The following is a 20,515-nucleotide window of genomic DNA, read 5'->3' as shown; positions in this document are numbered from 1 at the left end:
AGCAGAGAAAATCCAGTGGAACACCTTCCTGCAACGGAACACTTCCATCACTAGAAACCCAAGGAAAATCCAGCTGGAGCAGCTTACGACGTTTGCCAGGGTTGGGGTTTTCCTGTCCCCGTCCTCTCCCACCCCCACATTACAAAACATTGGTGCTGGGTTTTGATTTTTATTACTAAATGGGCTCCTCCGCAGTTCATAGACAATCACGGGCGAATCGGAAATTCCATTTTATACAAACAGCTCAGAAAATACTGGGAGTGAAGTATGGTTAGGAAACACTGCTCACGCTGGGATCACCGTGCCTGGAGGAACAGGGGGAGCAGGTTAGAGCACGCCTCCGGAGCGGAGCATCCTCCCACTCCCCAGAAACATACAGCAGCTGAAATACAGAAAGGTAATGTCCACAAAATTAAGTTTTTCATGCTATTCTACTTTCCAGTGCTCTCCAATCCATGTGCCATGGCCAGGTAAGGGAACGCTGAGGTATATTCCAACAGAGATACCTGCACCCAGAGGAAAATCCATCTCTGGAAAGGGCTTTTTTATTTTGTTTTGTTTTTGCACAAAGCAAGTGCTGTGCAGGAATTTCCCCCAGCTCCCATTGCTTCCAATTGATCCCAGACCACAGGTGACACCCCCATTTTTTAGGCACTTTTTCAAGGGAGTTGTCACTTTGCTGAACCCATTTTTGCATTCTGGCCTACTCCACCCCCTCCCTGGCCCCTAGTCAGAGTCAGGGAATAGTTTCTCCTCTAAGTCCAATTGACTTTTTTTTTTTCCCCCCCACTATGGAAAATTTCCTGTGTATAAAATGACATAGGAAATGTTTGATTAAAGAGGAACAGCCTGACTTGGCAGTTTTGCAAGACACAAGATGGCTCTTTTGTATTTAAAACTAATTTCACAATTCAAATTGGACTTTTTTTGAAGTATACGAATGAGACATAAATATAGGCTTATCAATCTGCTTAAAAATTTCATTCACATCATGGAAAACGTTTTTCATTTATTAAAAATATCACATTTGGAGACTAGAAACAGTAAAGTGCATGAAAAGTTTCAAATAGAAATTCAAGAAAATCTTATAGCAGCAAAAAAGCAGAATAAAGAAAAACTTAAAAACACAGACACGACCTTTTCCTATCACTGTGCCTTTTTTTTTTTTTAACATTAAGCAGCCAAACAACTTGGGTTTTTTTTGTTTGTTTTTTTTTTTTTTTTTCTCCCCAGAAAATTGCATCATGTTCAATGCCTCCTGAGGCACAAGGTTTTGAACTGGCCACCCAGAGCTTTAAAAGGAAAGAAAACAAGGATTTCCAACACATCCAAAGAGCATTAACATTTGGGAAGGAACCAACAGCTTTTTACTTCAGCCCTGACTGAGAACAGCTCCCAAACAAATTGGAATCAGGAGGATTTAGAGCTCGAATTTGATCACAGATGCTTGGCTATCTTTGGTTTTCTGATAGTATTGAGATGAGGGGCAGGGCCATGCTGCCAATCGTTTATAGTCAGGTATTAAGTGCTTTGCTAATGTGCAAAATATATGTCGGATGCAGAGTTGAGTCTCCATTTTGGATTCAAACAAACAGTATTTCTAACATTCTTCCTACAAAACAAGCATCTCTAGTTTTGTTTTTCTTTCTCCTAAAGGGTTGGCTCAATTTGCCACGTTCTGGAAAAAAGCATTACCTTGAAATATGTTAAATGCAAGTTTTTAAATCTCTTTTGTCCATTTAGAAGTGCAGCTTCCTACTGAAAAGAAAAAGCCAGTTTAAAGTAAAATAAAATAAAAAAAAAACAAACCCAACAAAACACAAAGATTAAATTAAAAACCTGGAAAGGGGAATAATACTTTGGTTCCAGCCCTAGTGCCAAATGATACCAATATGCACCAAAATGTGCAAAATCTCTTATCAAACACACAAGGAAAGGAGCTCGAAGAAGCAGCTGAAGGTTGGCCATACTTCACTCCTATCTAGTGGGATTTACAAGTGTACAGGTCCGTGGGGCAGGCGGGAGCCCGTGGGGCTGCACTACCTGCGGGAGGGCAGGTGCACGCCGTTCACCAGCGGCAGCAGCGGCGGCTGCAGCTCCAGCTGCGTCAGCAGCGAGAAGTGGTCCGAGGGGATGTGCGGGTGCGGGCACCCCGTGATGTTGTTGTCCACCAGCCACTGAGGGTCCAAAGGGCCCAGCACTCCGAGCACGTTCATGTGAGTGTTGGAGTAGAAAATGTAGTCAATCACACCCTGCGGAGAGAGGGAGAGAGCGCGGTGAGGGCAGGGCCCGCCCGTGGGCTCGGGGTAGGGCACGCCCTGCATCCCTCCTCACGAACCCACGGGGGCAGCCGAGGTCAGGGAACTGCCACAGCGGAGCCCCGCTGTCTCCCTGGGCTTACTTTGAAGTCAAAGGTGTAATTGGTGTAAGGCATCAGGTTGTTCTCGTAGGCGCTCTTGAGCTGGAAGCCGTGCGTGATCCTGCCCTCCGAGGCTCCGTTCTTGCCGTTGCCGCTGAAGTTCATGAGACACTCGTTGTAGCGCAGCTCCTTGAAGTCCTTGTGGTTGTCAGCGACTATGCCATTGCTCAGGTATTCCACCACACCTGTGGGCAACGGGAAGGGTTTAGGGAGCTGCTTTGGCCCAGGGATCTTAGAAACCAGAAGGCCACCGAGACACCACGAGATCAGAGTTAGCAAAGCAAACCCCTCTCCTTAGAAAGTCTTCATCAGGAACTCACTCCTTTCCTACTTCTTACTGCTGCTTCAGGCACGGGTGTTTATTTAATGGCTTATTTAAGATCTAACTGTGCTTTTCTACGCTTTTGTAGGTGCAGCCAGCTCCCCTGGAGTGTCCAGCTGAGCACAAAAACCAGGCGACTCAGCCAGAGGACTCGCAGTCTCTTCAGTCAGATTTCCAAAGGCAGCAGTTCCTAGGAAAGTTTTCATCCGTGCCTTCCCTGGGCAGTGCACAACAACCCCATGGCCTTCAGAGGAAAAAGTGGACCCGAGCGTTCTAAGAAGGTAAGTTAAAAGCCAGGCCAAAAAACCAGCCTTACCTGAATCAGGCAGTGAGTTGAGATCTGCACACAGCACCAGAGGGATAGAGTTGGGATCTGCTGTCGGGCTACTGGGCCTGCTCGAGGCTTTCTCCAGGATGTTTTTCAGCTCTGAGACGAACATCATGGTCTGGATGAGTTTCACATCCGAGTATTCGGGGTCCCAGTGCATGTGGGCATTGGCCACGATGAGCAGCTGCTTGTCCACGTGAAGCGATTTCATACCTGGACAAACAGTGTTAGCAGTGAAAGGTTCTGTGAATGCAGCGGGTTCCCGCTTGTTCATACTCGGGGTGTAGCTCCTCAGGGCTCAGGGTCAGACAACAGCAGCAGATGGGTGTGTTTGCATTGCTTAAACCTGCTGAAATGCCTGTAAACAGCCCGGGGAGCTCCTTCCAGCCCTGGCATTTCTCCTCCTCTGAAGCCGTGAAAACCCCAGCCATGGAGACAGGGCAGGGCGGCAGTATTGGAACTTGTATTGGAATTGTCTGCTGCATCTGATCAAACTTAATGAAAATGTGACAGTCAGTCAATCAAGAGGTAGGAAAAGATACCTGATAATCTCCTTCTTCCACTTCAGTACATTAGCACTGACATCTAATCCCTGGGGGAGAGTGGAAGGAGTCAATCCAGTGGAGGAAAAGAGAGTTGAAAATAGAAGTCGAACATTGTTGCCAACTTCTGGTAAGAGCAAATGTGTGTAAACACAGTGACCTTGGGAAAGCTGAGCTGCTCAAGCAGAATGTAAGAGAATAAGTAAGCAGGGCTAAAAGCTTGAAAGGAGAAAAGCAAATGCTGGGCATCTTGCTGAGAGCACAACCAGACCATGTCATCTGTGCCTGTCTGAGCCACCGACGGGCTGCATTTGGCTGCACCGCCAACGGGAACAGCATGGATTACCTGGGAATAACTCGTGCCTGTCCGTGGAGCTGAGTAGCAGTGAGGACACCACAGTCATACTCACTTGCTCCAAATAATTCCTTGTGCACCTCCAACACCACGGCGACTCCGATGTTGTCCTTGGTCATCACTCTGTTCAGCATGGCTTCCGAGCCCTCCGAGTTGGCCATGGCCACCTGGTTGAACTCCACCGTGTGCTTCTGCACCAGAGTGAACCTGGGCAACGGGGAGAGAACCACAGTGAGCAGCTGTGACCACAGCCCCCGTGGCAGTGTCCCCATCTGAAAACCATCCCCGTCTGCTCCCACAGGCTCCCTCTCTTCCCAACCACTCCAGCTGGTTCTAGACACGACCCGAGAGCTGCGTTTTTCTTTTTGGAAGCAGTGAAAAAACTCTGAGAGGCAGCTCAGGCTTTGGGAAACTTCCATCCTTATTACTGGGAGCTGTTCTGAGGTTTTAGTGTAAGTTTTAGAAGCTGCTGCCACCCCTTACTTTTCTGTTTTGAAGAATATCGCGCAGCCATCCACATGCTTTTTCTCCTGCTCGGACATGATTTTGGCACGTGACTTTGGAGAAAAGAATCCGTCATATCCCCGTTCTTTCAAGGCTGGCAGGAAAAGGGTGAAGTATTGCTCCGTTTCCACTTCCTGGAATTGTACACAAACACCTCAGGCTGAAGAAGTGAAGGAAACCTTTCCTTGTGCCTGCCCTGGCTTGCAGTCAGAAAAGCTGCACACAATCCGTGTCCCTTCCCAGACTAATGGCCTACTGGGAACAGATGTGCATTCCTGGATTTCCTGGAATCCCTCCCAAAGGCAAAGTGACAGGTGTATTTTGAAGAGCAGTAGACCACACCTGGTGTGTTTGACACTGGAATAAGGATATGCAGCTTGCATTGGGAAGATCTGGAATTTGCTATTGAGCAGGTGACTATGGTGCTCCCAAGGGAACATTTAATCCTAAAGGTGGAGGCTCATGTTTTCTGTTTCTGATGGAAAGTGCAGTTATTATGCTTTATTACCTGAAGACTAATGATGTCTGCATCACAGTTGACAATTTCTTCCATGATTCCCTTTTTCCTGTACTCCCAATTGAGTGCCCAAGATGGGCAGTAGCCGTAGAGCTGCCGGGTGGCGTATTTATCACACAACACATTGTAACACATAACTGTAAATGAAGCTGCAAGCAGAGAGAGAGAGAGAGGGGAAGGTTGTCAGCCTCTGGAGATTGTCTGTTTGGCTTGGGCAAGAGTGGCTGGAAGAGCTGTGACAAAGCCCAGTGTGGAAAAGGAATGCCCAGCATCCCGTTCAAATGACAAAAATGGTATTTACAGCACAGCCGTAGGTTGATTTTTCTAGTGCAAATGAACAAATTGCTGTTTTCACTCTGATCCAGGAAAATGGAGCCCAAGCTAAGTTTCCCAGCGTGTCACCTTGTGAGCACAGATTTACCTGAGGGCAGAATTTGGTCTCGTTCTTTTAAAGTAATCCATGGCCTTGGAGGCAGCTGCTCTGGATGAACTACAAAAAAAAATTAAACCAGTGATTAACTCAGAGTTTCTATTTGTAAGTTACAGTTCCTAAGTCAAAGTGATGACTGAACAATAATGTGTTTTGCATCCCCAACTCCCTGAGTCTTCAGAGGAGGCAAAAATCATTTAAATGAGTAGCTCTAGTAAGGGGAAAAAATTGTCATTTGTAAGATTCGTGACTATTTTTGTCTCTTGTTTTCAGATTTAGAAGCACCATCGAAATACTCCTGCACATTGAATAATCTGCTGGAGAAGGAGGGGTAAATCCTGGCATGGTTCAGCCATCCCTTCTCCAAGAACCTCGCCCTGCATCCATCATTCCTGCAGTGCCTTAACTTGGGAGACATCGAGTGGCAAAGCAGAAGGCTCAGTTACAGAACCACAAAGCAGGACTGAGGTCAGGTACTGGATGTTCTTAATGGCTTTGGTGTTTCTCGAGCTAAATTTGACATCCTGCTTGCATTCAAATGATTATTTCCAGTGGGGAGAACCAAAATGGCTTCAGCAGGGCAGACTTTGCCCCTGGGTGGTAACTGAAGGGTTTCAAACAGAACACAGAGAACATCTGGCTCTAGCAAGGGAGACCCTTAGGCAGTACACATCAGCCTCTTCCACTGGGTGTGAGGGTGTGTTTTGGGATATGACTGGAGCCACCTGACAAAAACACTGTGGCAGGGAAGAAATACTCTCCCTCCGGTGGTTCAGAGTCTTGTTTTAACAGCAAATCCTACTTTTAAAGCCTTTTTGCACCAGATCCCTAGGGCTGTACCTGCTAGATTGTCAAGCATGTAGTTCAGTAGCTTTCGGGTTCCGTCTGGATCCTGGTAGAGGCTGAGAATATCTTGGGATAAAGGATTGCCTGCCAACAGCACAAAACAACAGCGGGGGGATCAGCTGCCTGCCTTTCTTGAGGCTTTCCACCCAAAGAAAATCTCCCAGAATGAGAACAGACAAATTAACTCAGCAGGCTGAAGGGTTTATTTCCCTGACTGCAGATTCGAAATGAGCTCCTAAGGAAGTTTAGCAGCATTAAGAAAGAGAAGCATTGTTTTCCCAACTGCCTGGTCATTTCTGCTACCAACTCAGTGCTTAAAATAACCTGTAAGAAAACCTTGAGGTACTAGAGGAAGGTTTGGAGGCCTGCCCCCCTCAGGATTCCCAAGAACTTGTAGGAATATGGAATTAGAAAGAGCTCACCTTTCAAACCCAGGGTTTGTAGCTGGAAGAGCCGTCCAAGTTCATAAGGCAAAACCCGTAACAGATTGTTATTTAAAAGCAATTCCCTGCAGCAAATGCAAAAACACTCTGGGTGAGTATTACTGCAGAAGAAACTCCTAAGGTGCTATGCACTGCTCGTCCTCAAAGAGAACACTTTCCACCCTGAATTTTATTATGGAAAGATATGCCATTCTTCCCGTGTCAAAGCACAACTGAAATACATTCAATGGGGGGAAAAACCCACAAAGCCCAAGATGAAACCAGGGACTGAAACAGTGATATATCAACAATCAGAAAAAAAACCCAGTGAACCCAAAAGTAATTATTAGAACCGAAGCTCTGTTTGAAATCCTGGAGTTTTTCAGGATTATTTGAAATACAGGCACAGGAAACAAACTGAAACTTTCGATCCTGATCCCACACCAGAGATTTTTTGTGAAGTTAACCAGAATAATTCCCCTCACCTGAGAGACACCATGTTTCCTAGTTCTGCTGGTAAACTTCTGAGTTTGTTGGATGACAGATCCAGGTAAACCAGATTGTGAAGCTTGGCAATATCAGGTGGAATGCGAGTAAGGTTGTTGTCATTGAGGTGCAGAGCAGTCAGGTGTGTCAGCGACCACAGCGACGTGCTTAAGCTCCGCACTCTCCCTGAAAGAGGAAAGCAAGGAACTCTGTTTTGGTTCACTCTGGAACCCCTCTGGATCTGGAGCGGTCTGGGGCACCAACTGTGGGAATTTCAACCCCAACCAGCTCACCCGAGATCTCTAGTTCAGCCCAGTGCGACTTCTTCCCGTTGGCCACCTCTTCCGCCGACATGATGGTGTAAATTCTGCGAGGATCTGGAGGATCATATTTTTCCTTTGGCATCCCTGTTAGTCTGAAAGACCATCACAACTGTTACTCCACAGCATTCCTTCGTTTCTGTCCTGCCATGAGCTGACCTTTTCCCAGAGGTACCTTACAACAACAACACCTCCCAGAGTTTCTGCACAATAAGTATGGGGCTGCCAAGCAGGTGCTCACACCTGGGCAGAATTCTGGGATGGAGAAGAGCATTTCTTCCTAGCAGGTTGGGGTTTCTGCACTCCCCTGCTGGGTTTCCCAGTTTATCCCCCATAAAAGCGGTTTGCTGTGTGCAGAACCTGCGGACAAGATCAGAAGCATTCTGCTGCTTCCGGATTGCTCCCTCCTGTAGCTTGCACAGGGAACCAAGGATTGGATTGAAGGGAAGGCTCTTAACTTCAATGCACAAGAGTCCCCCTTCTCCACTGCACTTATACAAGGCTCGAAATTGCAGTCTGAGGGGGAATTAGCTCCATTTGCACATTAACTATCCAGCTTTTGTGTTCTGTGCTTTTTCATGCTCGGGATCAGTCAAGACCTTTGTATTCCTAATGGCCCAGGAGCCGTAAAAAGAGCTCAGGTAAAGCTCCCATTTAGCAGTTCTGGGGCACAAAGGGCTCCAGCCCAGTGCAAAATGGGAATATCAGAAGCCCAAGGATGAGCCTGTGCACACCAAATTAATCCAATTGTCCCGACTGTCAGATGGGAGCTCTGATGTCCCATTCAAAAACCATCCACTTGCCAGGGGACACAGGGAGAGGATTTTATTCCATGGTTATTCCTAGGTTGTTGTGCTGAGCAGGACTCTGTGTGTGATTTAAAAACACGAGGTTAGCCGAGTCTGCTGTTGACTGGTCTTTTCCTCCCCGGACACACAAAATCCAGGAGCCTTGATTTCATACAAACCCAAAGCAGCTGCTCCAGAGGATGCAGCTCTTCCCTCATTCAGACTCTCCTACAGCCAGCTGCAGTAGCTGTGTAGCTCTTCAAGCAGCTCCAACTTGAATTTGAGGTAACAAGCTGAGGGTTTTGTTCAGCAAGTCCAGCTAACCAAAGATGCCACTTTCCCTCTACGAGGGTCAAGTCCTGCAGTGTTTTCCAGCTGATGCTGACAGCCAGACCAGCGTTCTGGCACGGAGCAGGAGCTGACAGGGCTGTCCCCTGCCAAGGGTCTCAGTTACAGGGCTGCTGCTTCCTCCCCTAACGAAGGCCCAAGGAAACTGGAGGGGCAAATGCGAGCCCCGCATCTAATTATAGCCCCCAGTAATTTCCAGGTGAGGTCACAGGGCCAGCAGAGCTATGGGATAAGAGGATTCTGTGCTCACACTGCCTGGCACGGGGCCATGAAGGGAACCAGTTACTTAAGGACAAGGGATTACACCTGAAATCCTTCTATCTTTGCTCCAGAACCCCAAAATCAGAACGGCCTTCCCCCCACAACACAGGCAGGCTGCGCTTTGGCAGTGCCAAATCTCCAGTGCTTGAGTTTTGCTGGATTTATCTTCACTCTCCAAGGACTGGTGTGAACAGATTCCTCATAGCCCCTGCCAGGCCACGAGAGCCCTATCCCACCGCCCTTGCCGTTTCACCTGTCAGATCTTAAACTGATCTGTACCTCTACGGCACCCGGCCCGAAGACAAGGCAAACTTGGCAGTGCAAACCCCGGGATTTGGGTGAGTGCTCTGTGATGAAGTCCTTAAAACCATGGTGCTGAGACCACCTGAGCCACCCCCTGCCCATCCACACCAGCCCAGAGATGCCCACTGACCCCCCGAGACCATCTGAAAGCTCCAGGACTGCTCCTTGGCAGGGCACCCAAATAAATGATGTTGAAATATAGAAGTGCTCTGCCAGTGCAGAGCGATGTGTGGCCATCAGGGGCCTTCCAGAGAAGTGAGCCCTGAGCTGGGAGGCGAAGGACACACACATTTTTCAGCTGTTAGTCACTTTAATATTGCTTTGAAATCGTGGTGAGTCAAACAGGCAGCAGTGTCATTGCCACAGTTACAGAAAGGGGAAAACAAACCTAAATCAAATGCTTTTTTTTTTTTTTTTTCTCCTGCATCACAGCAACATTGAGCAAGACTTGAAAGTCACTGTGTGTAATTTTGTTCTTAGGCAAAAAAATGGATTCTGCCCAGGTTCCCAAATCCTGCCATTCCTATCTCCCACTCTGCTTGTCCTGGAACTAAAACAATATCCAGAAATCCCAACCTGCTTTTGCTCAGTCTTCAGAGAGCTACACTGAGTTCCCTGAATCCATTAACTCCAAAATGCGATGTGCATCAGTGCAAATTTTGGCAGGCTTTCCTCCTAAAGGCTCCCCTTGGAAAACTTCTGATGCTACTAAAACTTGCTCTCTGCTACAGGTCCAACCCTGATTTCGTGTAAGTTAAACACAGAATCTCTTCCTCATTTTGTGTAAATTAAAGAAAACCTAGAGAAGAGGACATCGGTGCATTAGTAAGAACAATACTTAAACTCTGGGGGTTCCTAATGGAACTCTTTGGGTCCAAAAACCCAGAGGGGACTGGTAGAGCAGGATTACTCAGTTGCAACCCTAAGTGTGGTCCTGGGTGAACCCAAGCAGCTCTCTGAGGTGGATATAAAAAGGGCCAGGGACACGTACTGTGTTTCCACCAGTAGGTCTGTGCCTGCCTTTTCCTTGGACTTTTGGGGTTTTATGCTGTTTTATTTGCTGGGCTGTTTTTGTGTATGAGGCATGTCATTTAAATCCTAGAGAAAGGAAATGAGTAATGGAACACTACTGAAGGTGTGAAAAGTGTCAGAGAGCAAAGGTTGAGCTGCTGGGTTGCAGCAGAGGCTTTTAACGTGAAGAAATGTTTTTTGGGCAGCAACAACAGGAATTTCCGGGTTTCAAACACACCGTCCCTTCCCCAAAGAGTGTAGAAGATGCATTTCTTAAATTACAGTGACCATAAGATGTGTTGAGTTGTTTGATACCTCAATGCATAAAAGAGGAGGCAAATGGAGAGGAGCTGTGCCTGCCTCCTGCTTGCAGCCCTGTGTTCATGGATGTTTGGCACAGCTCCAAACCCTTGCCTTCAGCCCAGTGACATTCTTTGTGATTCCTTTCTTTTTGTCCCAGCCTCTGTGCATGGATGAGTCAAGCTGCCAAAGCATTTTGGAACCAATCCAGCAGCCAGGCCTGAGTGGCTCTTCCTTCCTGTGAGCACAGCTGACTGTCCATCCCCTTCCATATGGTGATCCCTCCCAGGAATTAGCGATCCTGTTGGCCGACGGGGCGTGCGCGTGTGTACACACACGTTGTCCGAGCCTGGGGAGCTGGGCTGAAAGCTGGGAAGCAGCACCATTTGGATCTGTTCATTTCTGTGCTCTCTCTGTTTTCCTGTGTTCTGTAATCAGGCCTGAGTGGCTGCGAAGGGGGGAGAGGAAGGCTGCTTGTCTGCACTGCTCTGCTTTTAGGGGAGTGTGACAGAAGTCTCCCCATTTCAGCCTCCCCAAGGAGAAGAGAAGCACGGCCAATACCCACAAACACAAAAACTGGCCTGGAGTGCTCTGGGGGGGAGGAAAGTCAGGTGATTGTTCAAGGGTATGGAAAGGGGATTCCAAGAGACCTGCCAATACTGGGGTATGTACAGATGCGTTAGCTTAAGGTAAACTATTTGCTATATGCCTATATACAGCATCTAGTGTGTATAAATCAGCAAGAAAATACTGGAGAATGGGGAATTCTGATGGTCTTTGGCGTGGATCTGAGCTTTTGTCATGGTGCTTTACTGCAGGAATGTGTCCAACCACCTCTGTGTACACTGCCTCTCCCAAGAATTCAACAAGCACCCTGAGTCTGCCCTCCCAGGTACTGTGTCTTTCCAGCTTCTTATTCCAAATACCCTGACTGGGGATAGAGATTAGCAGGGAATCAAATGTAAATGCCTCATCACGGTTTTTTACTTAAGAAAAACCCCAAACAATTCAAAAGCAATGTTTGAGGAGATTTGAAAGAATCCCTGAGGGAAGTCTGACACAGAGCACAAGGAAATTCAAGTTGGGAATAGGGAAAGGTAAGAAGTAACCAGGAACCTGCAGCTGGCAGTAAATTCAGTGGTGCTGGGGTCCCAGGGGGCTCCACGTTATCTCTGTGAGCCCAGAGAAGCACAGACAAGTCAGAAGCAAACAGCAAAAGCCAAGGGGAGGAGTGGGAAGGGAGGGAACGAGCTGTATTTGATTAATTCCAGAGCCAACTGGCACTCACTTGATGGAAATGCTAATTGTCCCACTGACATACACCCACTAGTTATTCCCCTCATTCCCTCATCTCCTCTAAATGAAGCAGTCTTTTCTTAAATCACAGGTAACACAAGCATATCCAGGTTTCCACCCTTCCTTTTCCTCCATGTCACACCCCCACTTACAGGACCAGCTGAACTATTTGCTGCATGGAAATCCTACACAGCATTGCACAGCTGCTTTTTTATTGCTGTGCTTGGTTAAGAGTCAGCCCTCACTCCAAAGGAACAGTTGCTGCCCTGTTGGAAGCAGCCTGTTACCTCTCAGTGTGTGCATGACAACTCCTGGATAGCCACATCAGGTCACTGAGTGATACCTGCCTTTGTCTGCAGGTGCCTTTTACACTTTGTGCTTCCAGAGCAGCTCTTGGGGCTGCTTCACGTGCTTCACACAGGGCAGGCTGCTCCCCAAAATAAGAAATGCATTCAAGGGGCTGCTGGAGGGCAAGAAGTGTTCCCAGCAGCCAGCCTGTAAATAAATGTCATCAGAAGCCCCCAAAGGGCTGGTTTAAACAGTGTGCTTGTTTATTTACACAAGTATCTTGCACTGTTTCAGAGAAATGACCCATTTGTAAAGGCTGCTCCATCCCCTGGGGAGTGCTGGGCTTCTAATGAGATCCAGGACAGAGTGGCTTAAAGGATTAGGAGCTGAAGTCACCGAGAGTCTGGGGAAGGAAGAAGCCAGCGCTGCATCAAGACCAAACACCGTCCTGGGCTGTGGGCACGGCAGAGAAGCAGCCAAGTATGGCTGCAGCTTAAAGCAGGAGGTTTTCCTGGGAATGGGGAGGCAGAGAGCTCCCAAGAGCACGAGCAGAGTGAGCTGGCAGGGCCGTGGTGTGCCAGTGTCCCTCGGAGACGGGAGGGGAAGGGCTGCCTTACTGACAAGGCTGATCTGACACCCATGCAGTCACTCCTCAGAAATGATACAGACCCTGCTCAGGCTGTGCTGTGCCTCACTCAACTCCTCAGGATCAATACCTGGAGAGGAGTCAGCTATTGACCTGGGTTTTGAGCAAAACTACACACAAATTATGAATCTGTGCACGCTGAGGTCTTCTCAATGAACCAACCTTAAGATACAGTTGGAATCATCAATACCCTTTCATCCTTCACAGCAAAGTTTGTGCTAGGAGAACAGAAATGAGATTATTTCCACGGCCACGGTGTCATCTTCGCTTTTCAGTGGGAGACTGCCAGCACTTCCACAAAATAAGCAAAGCCCAGCAACACTTAAGTTACTCTCCCTCAACAATCCAAAGAAATCTGCCACTGTAGAACTTAATTCAAACAGCTTTAGGGTTACAAGGCTTGCCTTGTTCAACCACAGGTAAGTTTGGATGAGTCAAAGCTCAAGATTTTAAAAGGAAGGAGGAGAAAAAGAAAAAGAAGCCAAAGGAAAAAGCACACACCAATAGTGGAAACTGTTTTGCAATCACTGGCACAATAAATGAGCCTTTTCAGTCTGAACAGGCCACAGGATGCTGCACTAGTGCTCAAAGTAGCTGGGCTTGTATGCTCAGAGAAGAGAGAAGGGATCTGTTAAAAACCCCCAGTTTATAGGAATAAACCCTCTTCTCCAGAGGGTGTGTTTAAATGTACTTTGCATTAAAAAAAAAAAAAAAAGTTTGCCTAATAGCCTGAGCAAAGCATATTATTTGAATATTGAAAGATAGTTCAGCTGCTTCTGTATCTCATTATCCCAGTCTTTCCCATGACTATTTACACCATACTTAAACTTCCAAACAGAATCCCACACTGGTTTGGGATGGAAGGGACCTTTAAGCCCATCCAGTTCCACCCCCTGCCAAGGCCAGGGACACCTTCCACCATCCCAGGCTGCTCCAAGCCCTGTCCAGCCTGGCCTTGGACACCTGCAGGGATCCAGGGGCAGCCACAGCTGCTCTGGGTAACCTCCTCCAGAAGAGAGGCTCAGCTTGTGTGGGCTCCTCTGTTCAGCCAGGTGGAAGGATTTCACCTAAAGCCAAGGAATACCTTTGGCAAGTTTTGCTGTAGTTTTTCAAACAGGTTGATTTTCTGGTATTTCTTAACACACTGGCAGCTGAGAGGTTAATTACAGAGCTCTCTGAAAGGAAGCTAAAGAAGACAAATGCAGTCCAAAGGTGCCACCTTCCCTGCTGTACAGAAATGGAGAGAAAAGGAAGAGCACAGACACAGTGGGTAGGTCAAGAGGCAGGTAAGGATTCAGGAATGCTGGGGCCTTGTTGACAGCCTGAGGTTTTCAACCAGGTCATTTTCCAAGCAGAAAATACTTGTGAGTGATACTCATCTCCCCACGTCCAGGGTTGTTTTGTTCAGACCTGCAGCTGCCATGAAATAGATGGCCAATGACTTAAAACTGAACTAATTCCCCCTCTACCTGCACAGGAAGCACCTGGGGGTTCCTAGAGCAGGCAGAAAAACACCTTGCAGTTCAGCACAGGCCTAATCTCAAACCCCCTGGTCTGTCCACAGGTCTCAAAATACTCAACAGACGTGCTTCTCTCATGCACTCCAAACATTCCTAATTCCTCTGGTGCACTCCACTCCTTCCCAGTCTTTTGCTCCAGACTGAGGAGGAGGAGGAGGAAGAGGCTCTTTGCACAGGTACAAACATGTCCCTGGAGACTGACCTGCTCCCAGTGGCAAGATGTGACTTGGATGGAGCTAAAAAAATATGTGAGCCCAACTCTTCCTGGCACCTGGGACTGTTCTGGTATGTGAGAAGGCATCTGGCCCTGCTTTCCTTTTGCTTTCTTAACCTTCCAGAACAAAAAGGGATTCAAGGAAAGGCGTTCACAAGTGGGAATTTTGCCTGGGCAGCCGTTCATCCTGTGCTAGCTCTTTCCCACTGCCAGGGCCAGTTGTAAATCAATGTAACACAATAAGTAGAAATTGAATTTTGAGCTATAGGGGAAGCAGGAAGAGCAAAGGATATTCTCCACGTGTCGAGGCTGACTCAGGATAAAGGGTTTTTTTTGGTGACATACACCCCCCCCCCTTTGTGATCTCACACAGGATGGTGATATCCAGCAAAGCATACAAAGTATGTTTTCTGCTTTCCCCATTTCTCAGTTTTCCTGGAGTATCCTATGGAGAAAAAAGAGCTACAAATCTGCAGAAGGAGGGCTTCAGCACTCTCTTTAGATGGTGCTTAAATTCAGAGCCTTTTGAAAGGCCTTTAGATTGATTTCTTAGGGAGGAAGAAAAAAAAAAGCAAAACTAATTTGTGATTAGAAGGCACAAAGATGTTCACTCAGATGGAAGCATTCCTGAAAAGCGAGGGGAAAACTACCCGAGCAATTCATTCAGCTGCCCTAAAGGGTAAACAGCAAACTTGAACACCAGCCACAAATCCTGATTATTATTAACAGCTTGACCTAAAGCTTATGGGTTTTGTACTTTTCTTTGTACTCCTGGAATCTGATGAACTTAAAAAGATGTGTTTGACACCGAAGCAAGGAGGAGGGTGCCTCTGCAGCAACAACACAAGGCTAAACACTGCTCCCTCTCCTGCAGCCTGCAGAGCTGCCTCAGCCTAGGAACTTTTTTTGCCCTTAAAAAAAATCATGTAAGATGTTTAATTGGGCCTTCCCTTCCAGGCTGTTGGAAGCAGCAGTGTGGGGAGCCGTTGACTTGCAGAGGTAATTGTGGAAAGGCTGGTGGCCAGGATAAAGGAGCTTTGCATTCCTGTTCCCAGCACAGCCTCTGGAGAGTACAGGTGGGTGCAGAACTTGGGAAGGGGAAAGGCCCATGGGACAAGAGCTGCCTCCATAAAAATTCCTGCTGCTCCTGGCCGAGGGCACAAGAGGTTTCCTTTAATGCTTTGTTTAGGGTAAGGAATAATCCAGATTCAAGTCAACAGGGATGGTGGCAGGGTGTTCTGAAGGATTTGTCTCTTCATGTCTGAAATTTCCCAACCCTCCAGCTGCAAGTGGGGGGAACCCAAAACTAAACTCCTGCTGAAGGGAAAATTGTTATTTAGAACATGCATTTACACCCCAGCCTTCATACCCTGCAAATCTGCATTTGGAGTCCCACAGCCCTTTTATTCACATCTTTTCTGTCTTTCTCAGAAGAACCACCAAGCTCCTCCCCACCCAGGCAAGCAGAATGGGGAAGACAGCACACCCCACCTAGGTGAATGCTGAGCATAAACAGTGCTGTGCAGTCATAACAGCACTAATGACTGCCCTCAGGAAGTGCCAGAGTAGGGGTGAGCACACACGACCTACAAACTGTAGTTAAATTATTTGTGCGTAAGACACTCAACAGCTCACTGGGCTTCTCTTCTCTCCCCGGGTTTGGGTGCAGCTCCCAAAATCCCTGTGCTCGCTGACTGCACCCCACTTGGAGCTACAATTGCTTGGAGCTGCTTTTTGTTCGTCCTGGAGCATTTTTCTAAGTGCTGGTTTAACATCTCCCCCTCCAAGGGATAAAATGTGTTCCTTGCAGGACAGCACACAGAGCATTTCTGCCTTTCTTTAATGCTGTTTTCCATGACTACCCATCCAATGGCTTCCTGGTGGTGGCTGAACACTCCTAAAGTTACATCTCTGTAAGGAGATGCCCAAGAGACTGCCAGGATTCCTGGAAGATTTTCTTCCAGTGCTCTCTTTTATTTAGAGTAACTTCATTTTGGTGTTTGTTTTTGTTCTGGGGGGAGCGTGGATATATTTTTTTTTTCTCGTTTTCAACTCCGAGAGAGGATTTTTCTCCCACACAGCAGCACCCAAGGCAGGCTCAGTACCTTGCCACTGGAGGTAGGTGTCACGTAGCCCTTTTGTGAATTTAAATTTACTAAGCTGCCAACAGAGCCAGTCAGCAAGTTCAGCTAAAGGCCTTCCACGGTGCTCTCTGCGTCCAGCTCCGAGATCTGAAGGCACAAATGGGACCAGCAATCCTGTGCATGTCAAGCTCTTTTTGCCATTTCCTGCCAGACACTTCAGTTTACTTTAATTTGAACTTTCTGGGGTGGTCTTGTGGTGGAAGTTTGACAACAGCCCCGAGGTGCACAAAACACAGGGAAGGAGAGCAGCAGAATTCCAGAAATACTGTCACCACCTAAGGATCTTGATAAAGAAACCTCCTTTTTTTGTTGGTTATTTTTTTGTTTTTCAGTCATTACAGGTGAGATGGATGGAGAAGCTGCACGGACAAATCACTGGAAACCCAAAGAATTAATCAGAAGGTGAAGTTACACCCCACTGTCACTGTAACAAGCACCCAAGCCTTGACTACAGCCTGCCATCAAGAGAACCACAGAATCTGGACCAAAAAAAAAAAAAAAAAAATTACAAGAGGCTTAGCATTTAATGCTCTAAAGCACTAAATCCACAGCAAATCCTCCTGAATCTAAATATGCCTAAGACATATTTTAACTTATTTTTTTAAAGTTTTCACAAATGCCATCTTATGCTCCCAAAAAACTAAGCCCCACTGTTACTTTTGCTTTCTCAGTAGTCTGCAAATCAGGTTACAATCCCATGTCTCGAGTGCCCTTTTGGCATTCCCCAAACCTCTTTCCACTAAACAGTAAGCAAGTAAAAAGTAAGCACTTATTTGGATTTATCTCCCCTTTTAAGCCCCAGTAACCCAAAAGTGTCCAGCAGATTACAGCTGATAGAAGCAGAACTTCTTGGGGGTGGTTCAAGAAAGTTTGCCTGGAAATTAGGCACGTTACTGATGGATAATTTTATCACCTAAAACCTTGGGGAAGGTTTTAATAAGAAAAAAGAAACACATCCCCCCATTTGTGCACATTGGCTCAAACAAAAAAGTCAGTGGCTGCTGCGATCTACCTAACTCTAAGTTTTAATTCTTGGTGGTTTAGATTGAAATTAAGTAGAGGCTTGCCCAGTGTGGACATTAATTAATTTTTCTCCACTGGTGCTTTTTCTTTCTCCTAATAGTGTCCACACACATACCTTAGGATTACTTTATGGCTTCTTTCTCCCAGGACCGGTGTGAAAGCTAAACTTGGTCCAAAACCTGCCTGGCTTTTTACAAAACCACGGCTGTTAATGAGAAACAACAAAATACTCCCAGTTTCTCCCACGAAATGGAAGTTTTATCCCATGGAAAGAGAACAGCCATAACGTCACTTACTTCCACAAGAGGATTCCCACTGCAAATGTGACGGGGCTCCTAGAGATTCTGGATGGGAAGAGGAGAGCCACACATGGCAAATGCACCCGGAGCAGCCTTCCCCTTCCTTCCCTTCCCTTCCCTTCCCAGCCAGGCAGATCAGTGCCTGAGCAGGCTCCATCCCTGGAAGCAGCACTGCTCCCAGGGACGGGGAGAAACACCCTTCAGGAAAGGAAAACAGGCTCTATCAGTAAGAGTGCACTTGTGCAGATAAGTCTGCTCCTGCGGCCGGGACTCGTGCTGGCGCAGCTCTGTCGGTCACGGGTCACGCTCCGGCACAGCGCGCGGACAGAGCTGTGCCAGCAGAAGCTCGCCCTGCGGAGCCGCTGGGAAACTCCACGGCCACATCTGCAGAGTTCTGGGTGAGTTTGTCCAGCAGGCTGCTGATGGGGAGTCTCAGCCCTGGCATGTTAGGGTCTGGCCTCCCAAGGGTGGGAGGAAACGAAACTTTGCACAGGAACACCTATGGGCCCGTTTACACTGAGTTTTAGCCTTCAATTAAATGCGCAAACGAAATGTAGGAAGAGATAAAAGGGAATAAATTAAATTGCGCTGTACTTCAGCACTCAGAGCAGCCCCCGCTTTTAATAGTAAGAAGGGAACAAACCTGAAAGCGTTTAACAGGGTTTGTTTAGCAGACAGCAGAGCGCTGCAGAATTTCCACTGCTCTGTGAAACCCAACAGGCACACTGCCGCGGGGCTTTTGGAGTCACCTCTGGAGGAGATGTAATGCCCGGGCTGGAGCTCAAACACAAGCTGTGTTTAGGTGAACCGACACCATCCTGCAGGCTGGATCATTATTCCAGAGCACGGAGCAGTGAGGTGTCAGCAGTGCACGCTGTCCATCTGCTCGGGAGCAAAATTCTACCACCAGGCTGGAAACACCTCCCTCGGCGGGGAAGGGAGCAGGGCTCTGTCCAGGACCCCGGGCCGGGCTGCAGCACAAAGCAAAACTCAGCGTCCCGCCAGCCTGGATCTGCCGGGAGGCACCACAGCCGTGCCCATGGATGCTGCCCTCCGGGCTGGGGACATGTGGCAGGACCACTTTCCCTGTTTTTCACAGAAATAAAATCCTTGGCAGGCTGTGCTCTGCCTTCACCAGAGCTCCATGGCCCTCCAAACGGGGATACAGGATGATACAATGACTCTAGGAATTCCCTGGGTCGAGAGGAATAATGTGCTATTTTTTTTTTTTCTTTTTAAAAACAAACACGTTGCCATCACTGTCATTATCAGCCATGTCTACACGCCATGAACAACTCCTGGGTGGGTGTTTGCCCCTCTAAGTTAGCTCCGAGTTGTGGGGGAGCTTCACATTTTAATTGTAAGAAAGTCCCTGCTTAACCAAGGCCGCGTAAAATCCTTATCAGGCATGGCAACTCAGGAGAAGTTGTGCCTCCCCAAAGTAAATACTCAGCCTATTCAAAGTTTCCAAAAGGGCCCGATAAAAGCCACTGGTCTGAAGATTTCCAGAAGGTCAGATAAAATGTGGTGTGGCTGGGAGCAACAGAGCCCTCCACCACATTTAGCAGGAGCGCTCCAGTTTAACAGGCGAGCCCCAGACTGTAACAGAACTCAGCGTTTAAGTGCGCGCTTTCATTTGCAAGCACCACGCCTGGGCTGGCAGCCCAGGTTTTACTGCAGGTGACACTCCTGTCATCCTCCTCCTACGGAACTGCTGCCGACCACTGAGAAACCACTGGGAAAAGGTGCCGAGACCAGCATCTCCCCAAAACACCCTAAGCCCAGAAGTACCGTCGCCCCGAACACGCCCTCACCAACACGCTGCGGGTCACCCACAGTGCCAGGCCAAGATGCCATCACGGCACGTGAAGGGGATTGGGGCCAAGCGCTGGCCCCGTGGCCGGGATTCGCCCCACGGCCACGTACCACCCTACAGCCACGGTTCACCTCGCGGCTGGGATTAGTCCCGGGGCTGAGGTTCATCCCCAAGGCTGGGATTTGCCCCACGGCCGGGATTTACCCCTCGGCCAGGACGCTCCCCATAGCTGGGGCTCACCCCACGGCCAGGGATCTGCCCCTCCACTGGGGTTCGTCCCACGGCTGGGGCTCACCTCACGGCCAGGGTTCACTCCGGCGCCCGGCTTCACCCCACGACCGAGATCTGCCCCACGGCCACGGTTCACCCCGCGGCCGGGATTCGTCCCGCCGTGCCCGGAATCGGCTCCCACGAGCACGGCTCTCCCCTCGGCCGCCACCCGCGGCTCCGGGGCGAGAGCGGCATCCCCTCGGGCGGCCTCCGGGGCTGCCCCGCGGCGCCGATCGCCATCTCCCCGCGGCGGGGGCTCTGCCCGCACCCCCCGCACCCGCGGCCCGGCCGCGCCGCTGCCGCCGGGGCCCGACATGGCGGCGGGGCCGCTCCCGCCCGCCCGCTCTCACCTGCATGCGGCGCGGCGGGGCGGCGGGGCCGGCGGCGGCGCGGCGGGGCGGGCGCACACGACATGCGGGCGGCGGCCCGCGGGCAGCGGGGACGGAGCCGCGGGGCCCGGGCGGCGGCGGCGGCGGCGGCGAGGAGGAGGAGGAGGA

General features: G+C 48.8%; 1 protein-coding gene across 4 annotated transcripts; it reads right to left on the bottom strand.

Moving 5' to 3' along the window:
* Nucleotides 1–155: 155 nt before the first annotated feature.
* Nucleotides 156–20,445, bottom strand: CNOT6L (CCR4-NOT transcription complex subunit 6 like). 4 transcript variants are annotated; one of them, XM_053976833.1, is made up of 12 exons: nt 20,369–20,445; nt 7,465–7,586; nt 7,171–7,357; nt 6,686–6,771; nt 6,258–6,347; nt 5,409–5,477; nt 4,979–5,136; nt 4,450–4,604; nt 4,022–4,173; nt 3,058–3,282; nt 2,402–2,604; nt 156–2,252 (listed from the first exon to the last, which is right to left on the bottom strand). In XM_053976833.1, exons 2-12 carry the CDS (start codon nt 7,574–7,576, stop codon nt 2,040–2,042), a joined length of 1,650 nt encoding a protein of 549 aa, XP_053832808.1. In that variant the 5' UTR covers nt 7,577–7,586; nt 20,369–20,445; the 3' UTR covers nt 156–2,039. The 4 variants fall into 4 exon arrangements, with proteins under 4 accessions (XP_053832808.1, XP_053832807.1, XP_053832810.1 ...); XM_053976832.1 differs by lacking the exon at nt 20,369–20,445 and adding an exon at nt 20,044–20,146; XM_053976835.1 differs by lacking the exon at nt 20,369–20,445 and adding an exon at nt 17,930–18,121.
* Nucleotides 20,446–20,515: the final 70 nt, after the last annotated feature.

The sequence above is a fragment of the Vidua macroura genome, chromosome 4, assembly GCF_024509145.1.
Source record: "Vidua macroura isolate BioBank_ID:100142 chromosome 4, ASM2450914v1, whole genome shotgun sequence".
NCBI lineage: Eukaryota > Metazoa > Chordata > Aves > Passeriformes > Viduidae > Vidua > Vidua macroura.
The sequence above is the reverse complement of the archived record's forward strand: the minus strand, read 5'-3'. Positions and strand labels throughout refer to the sequence as shown.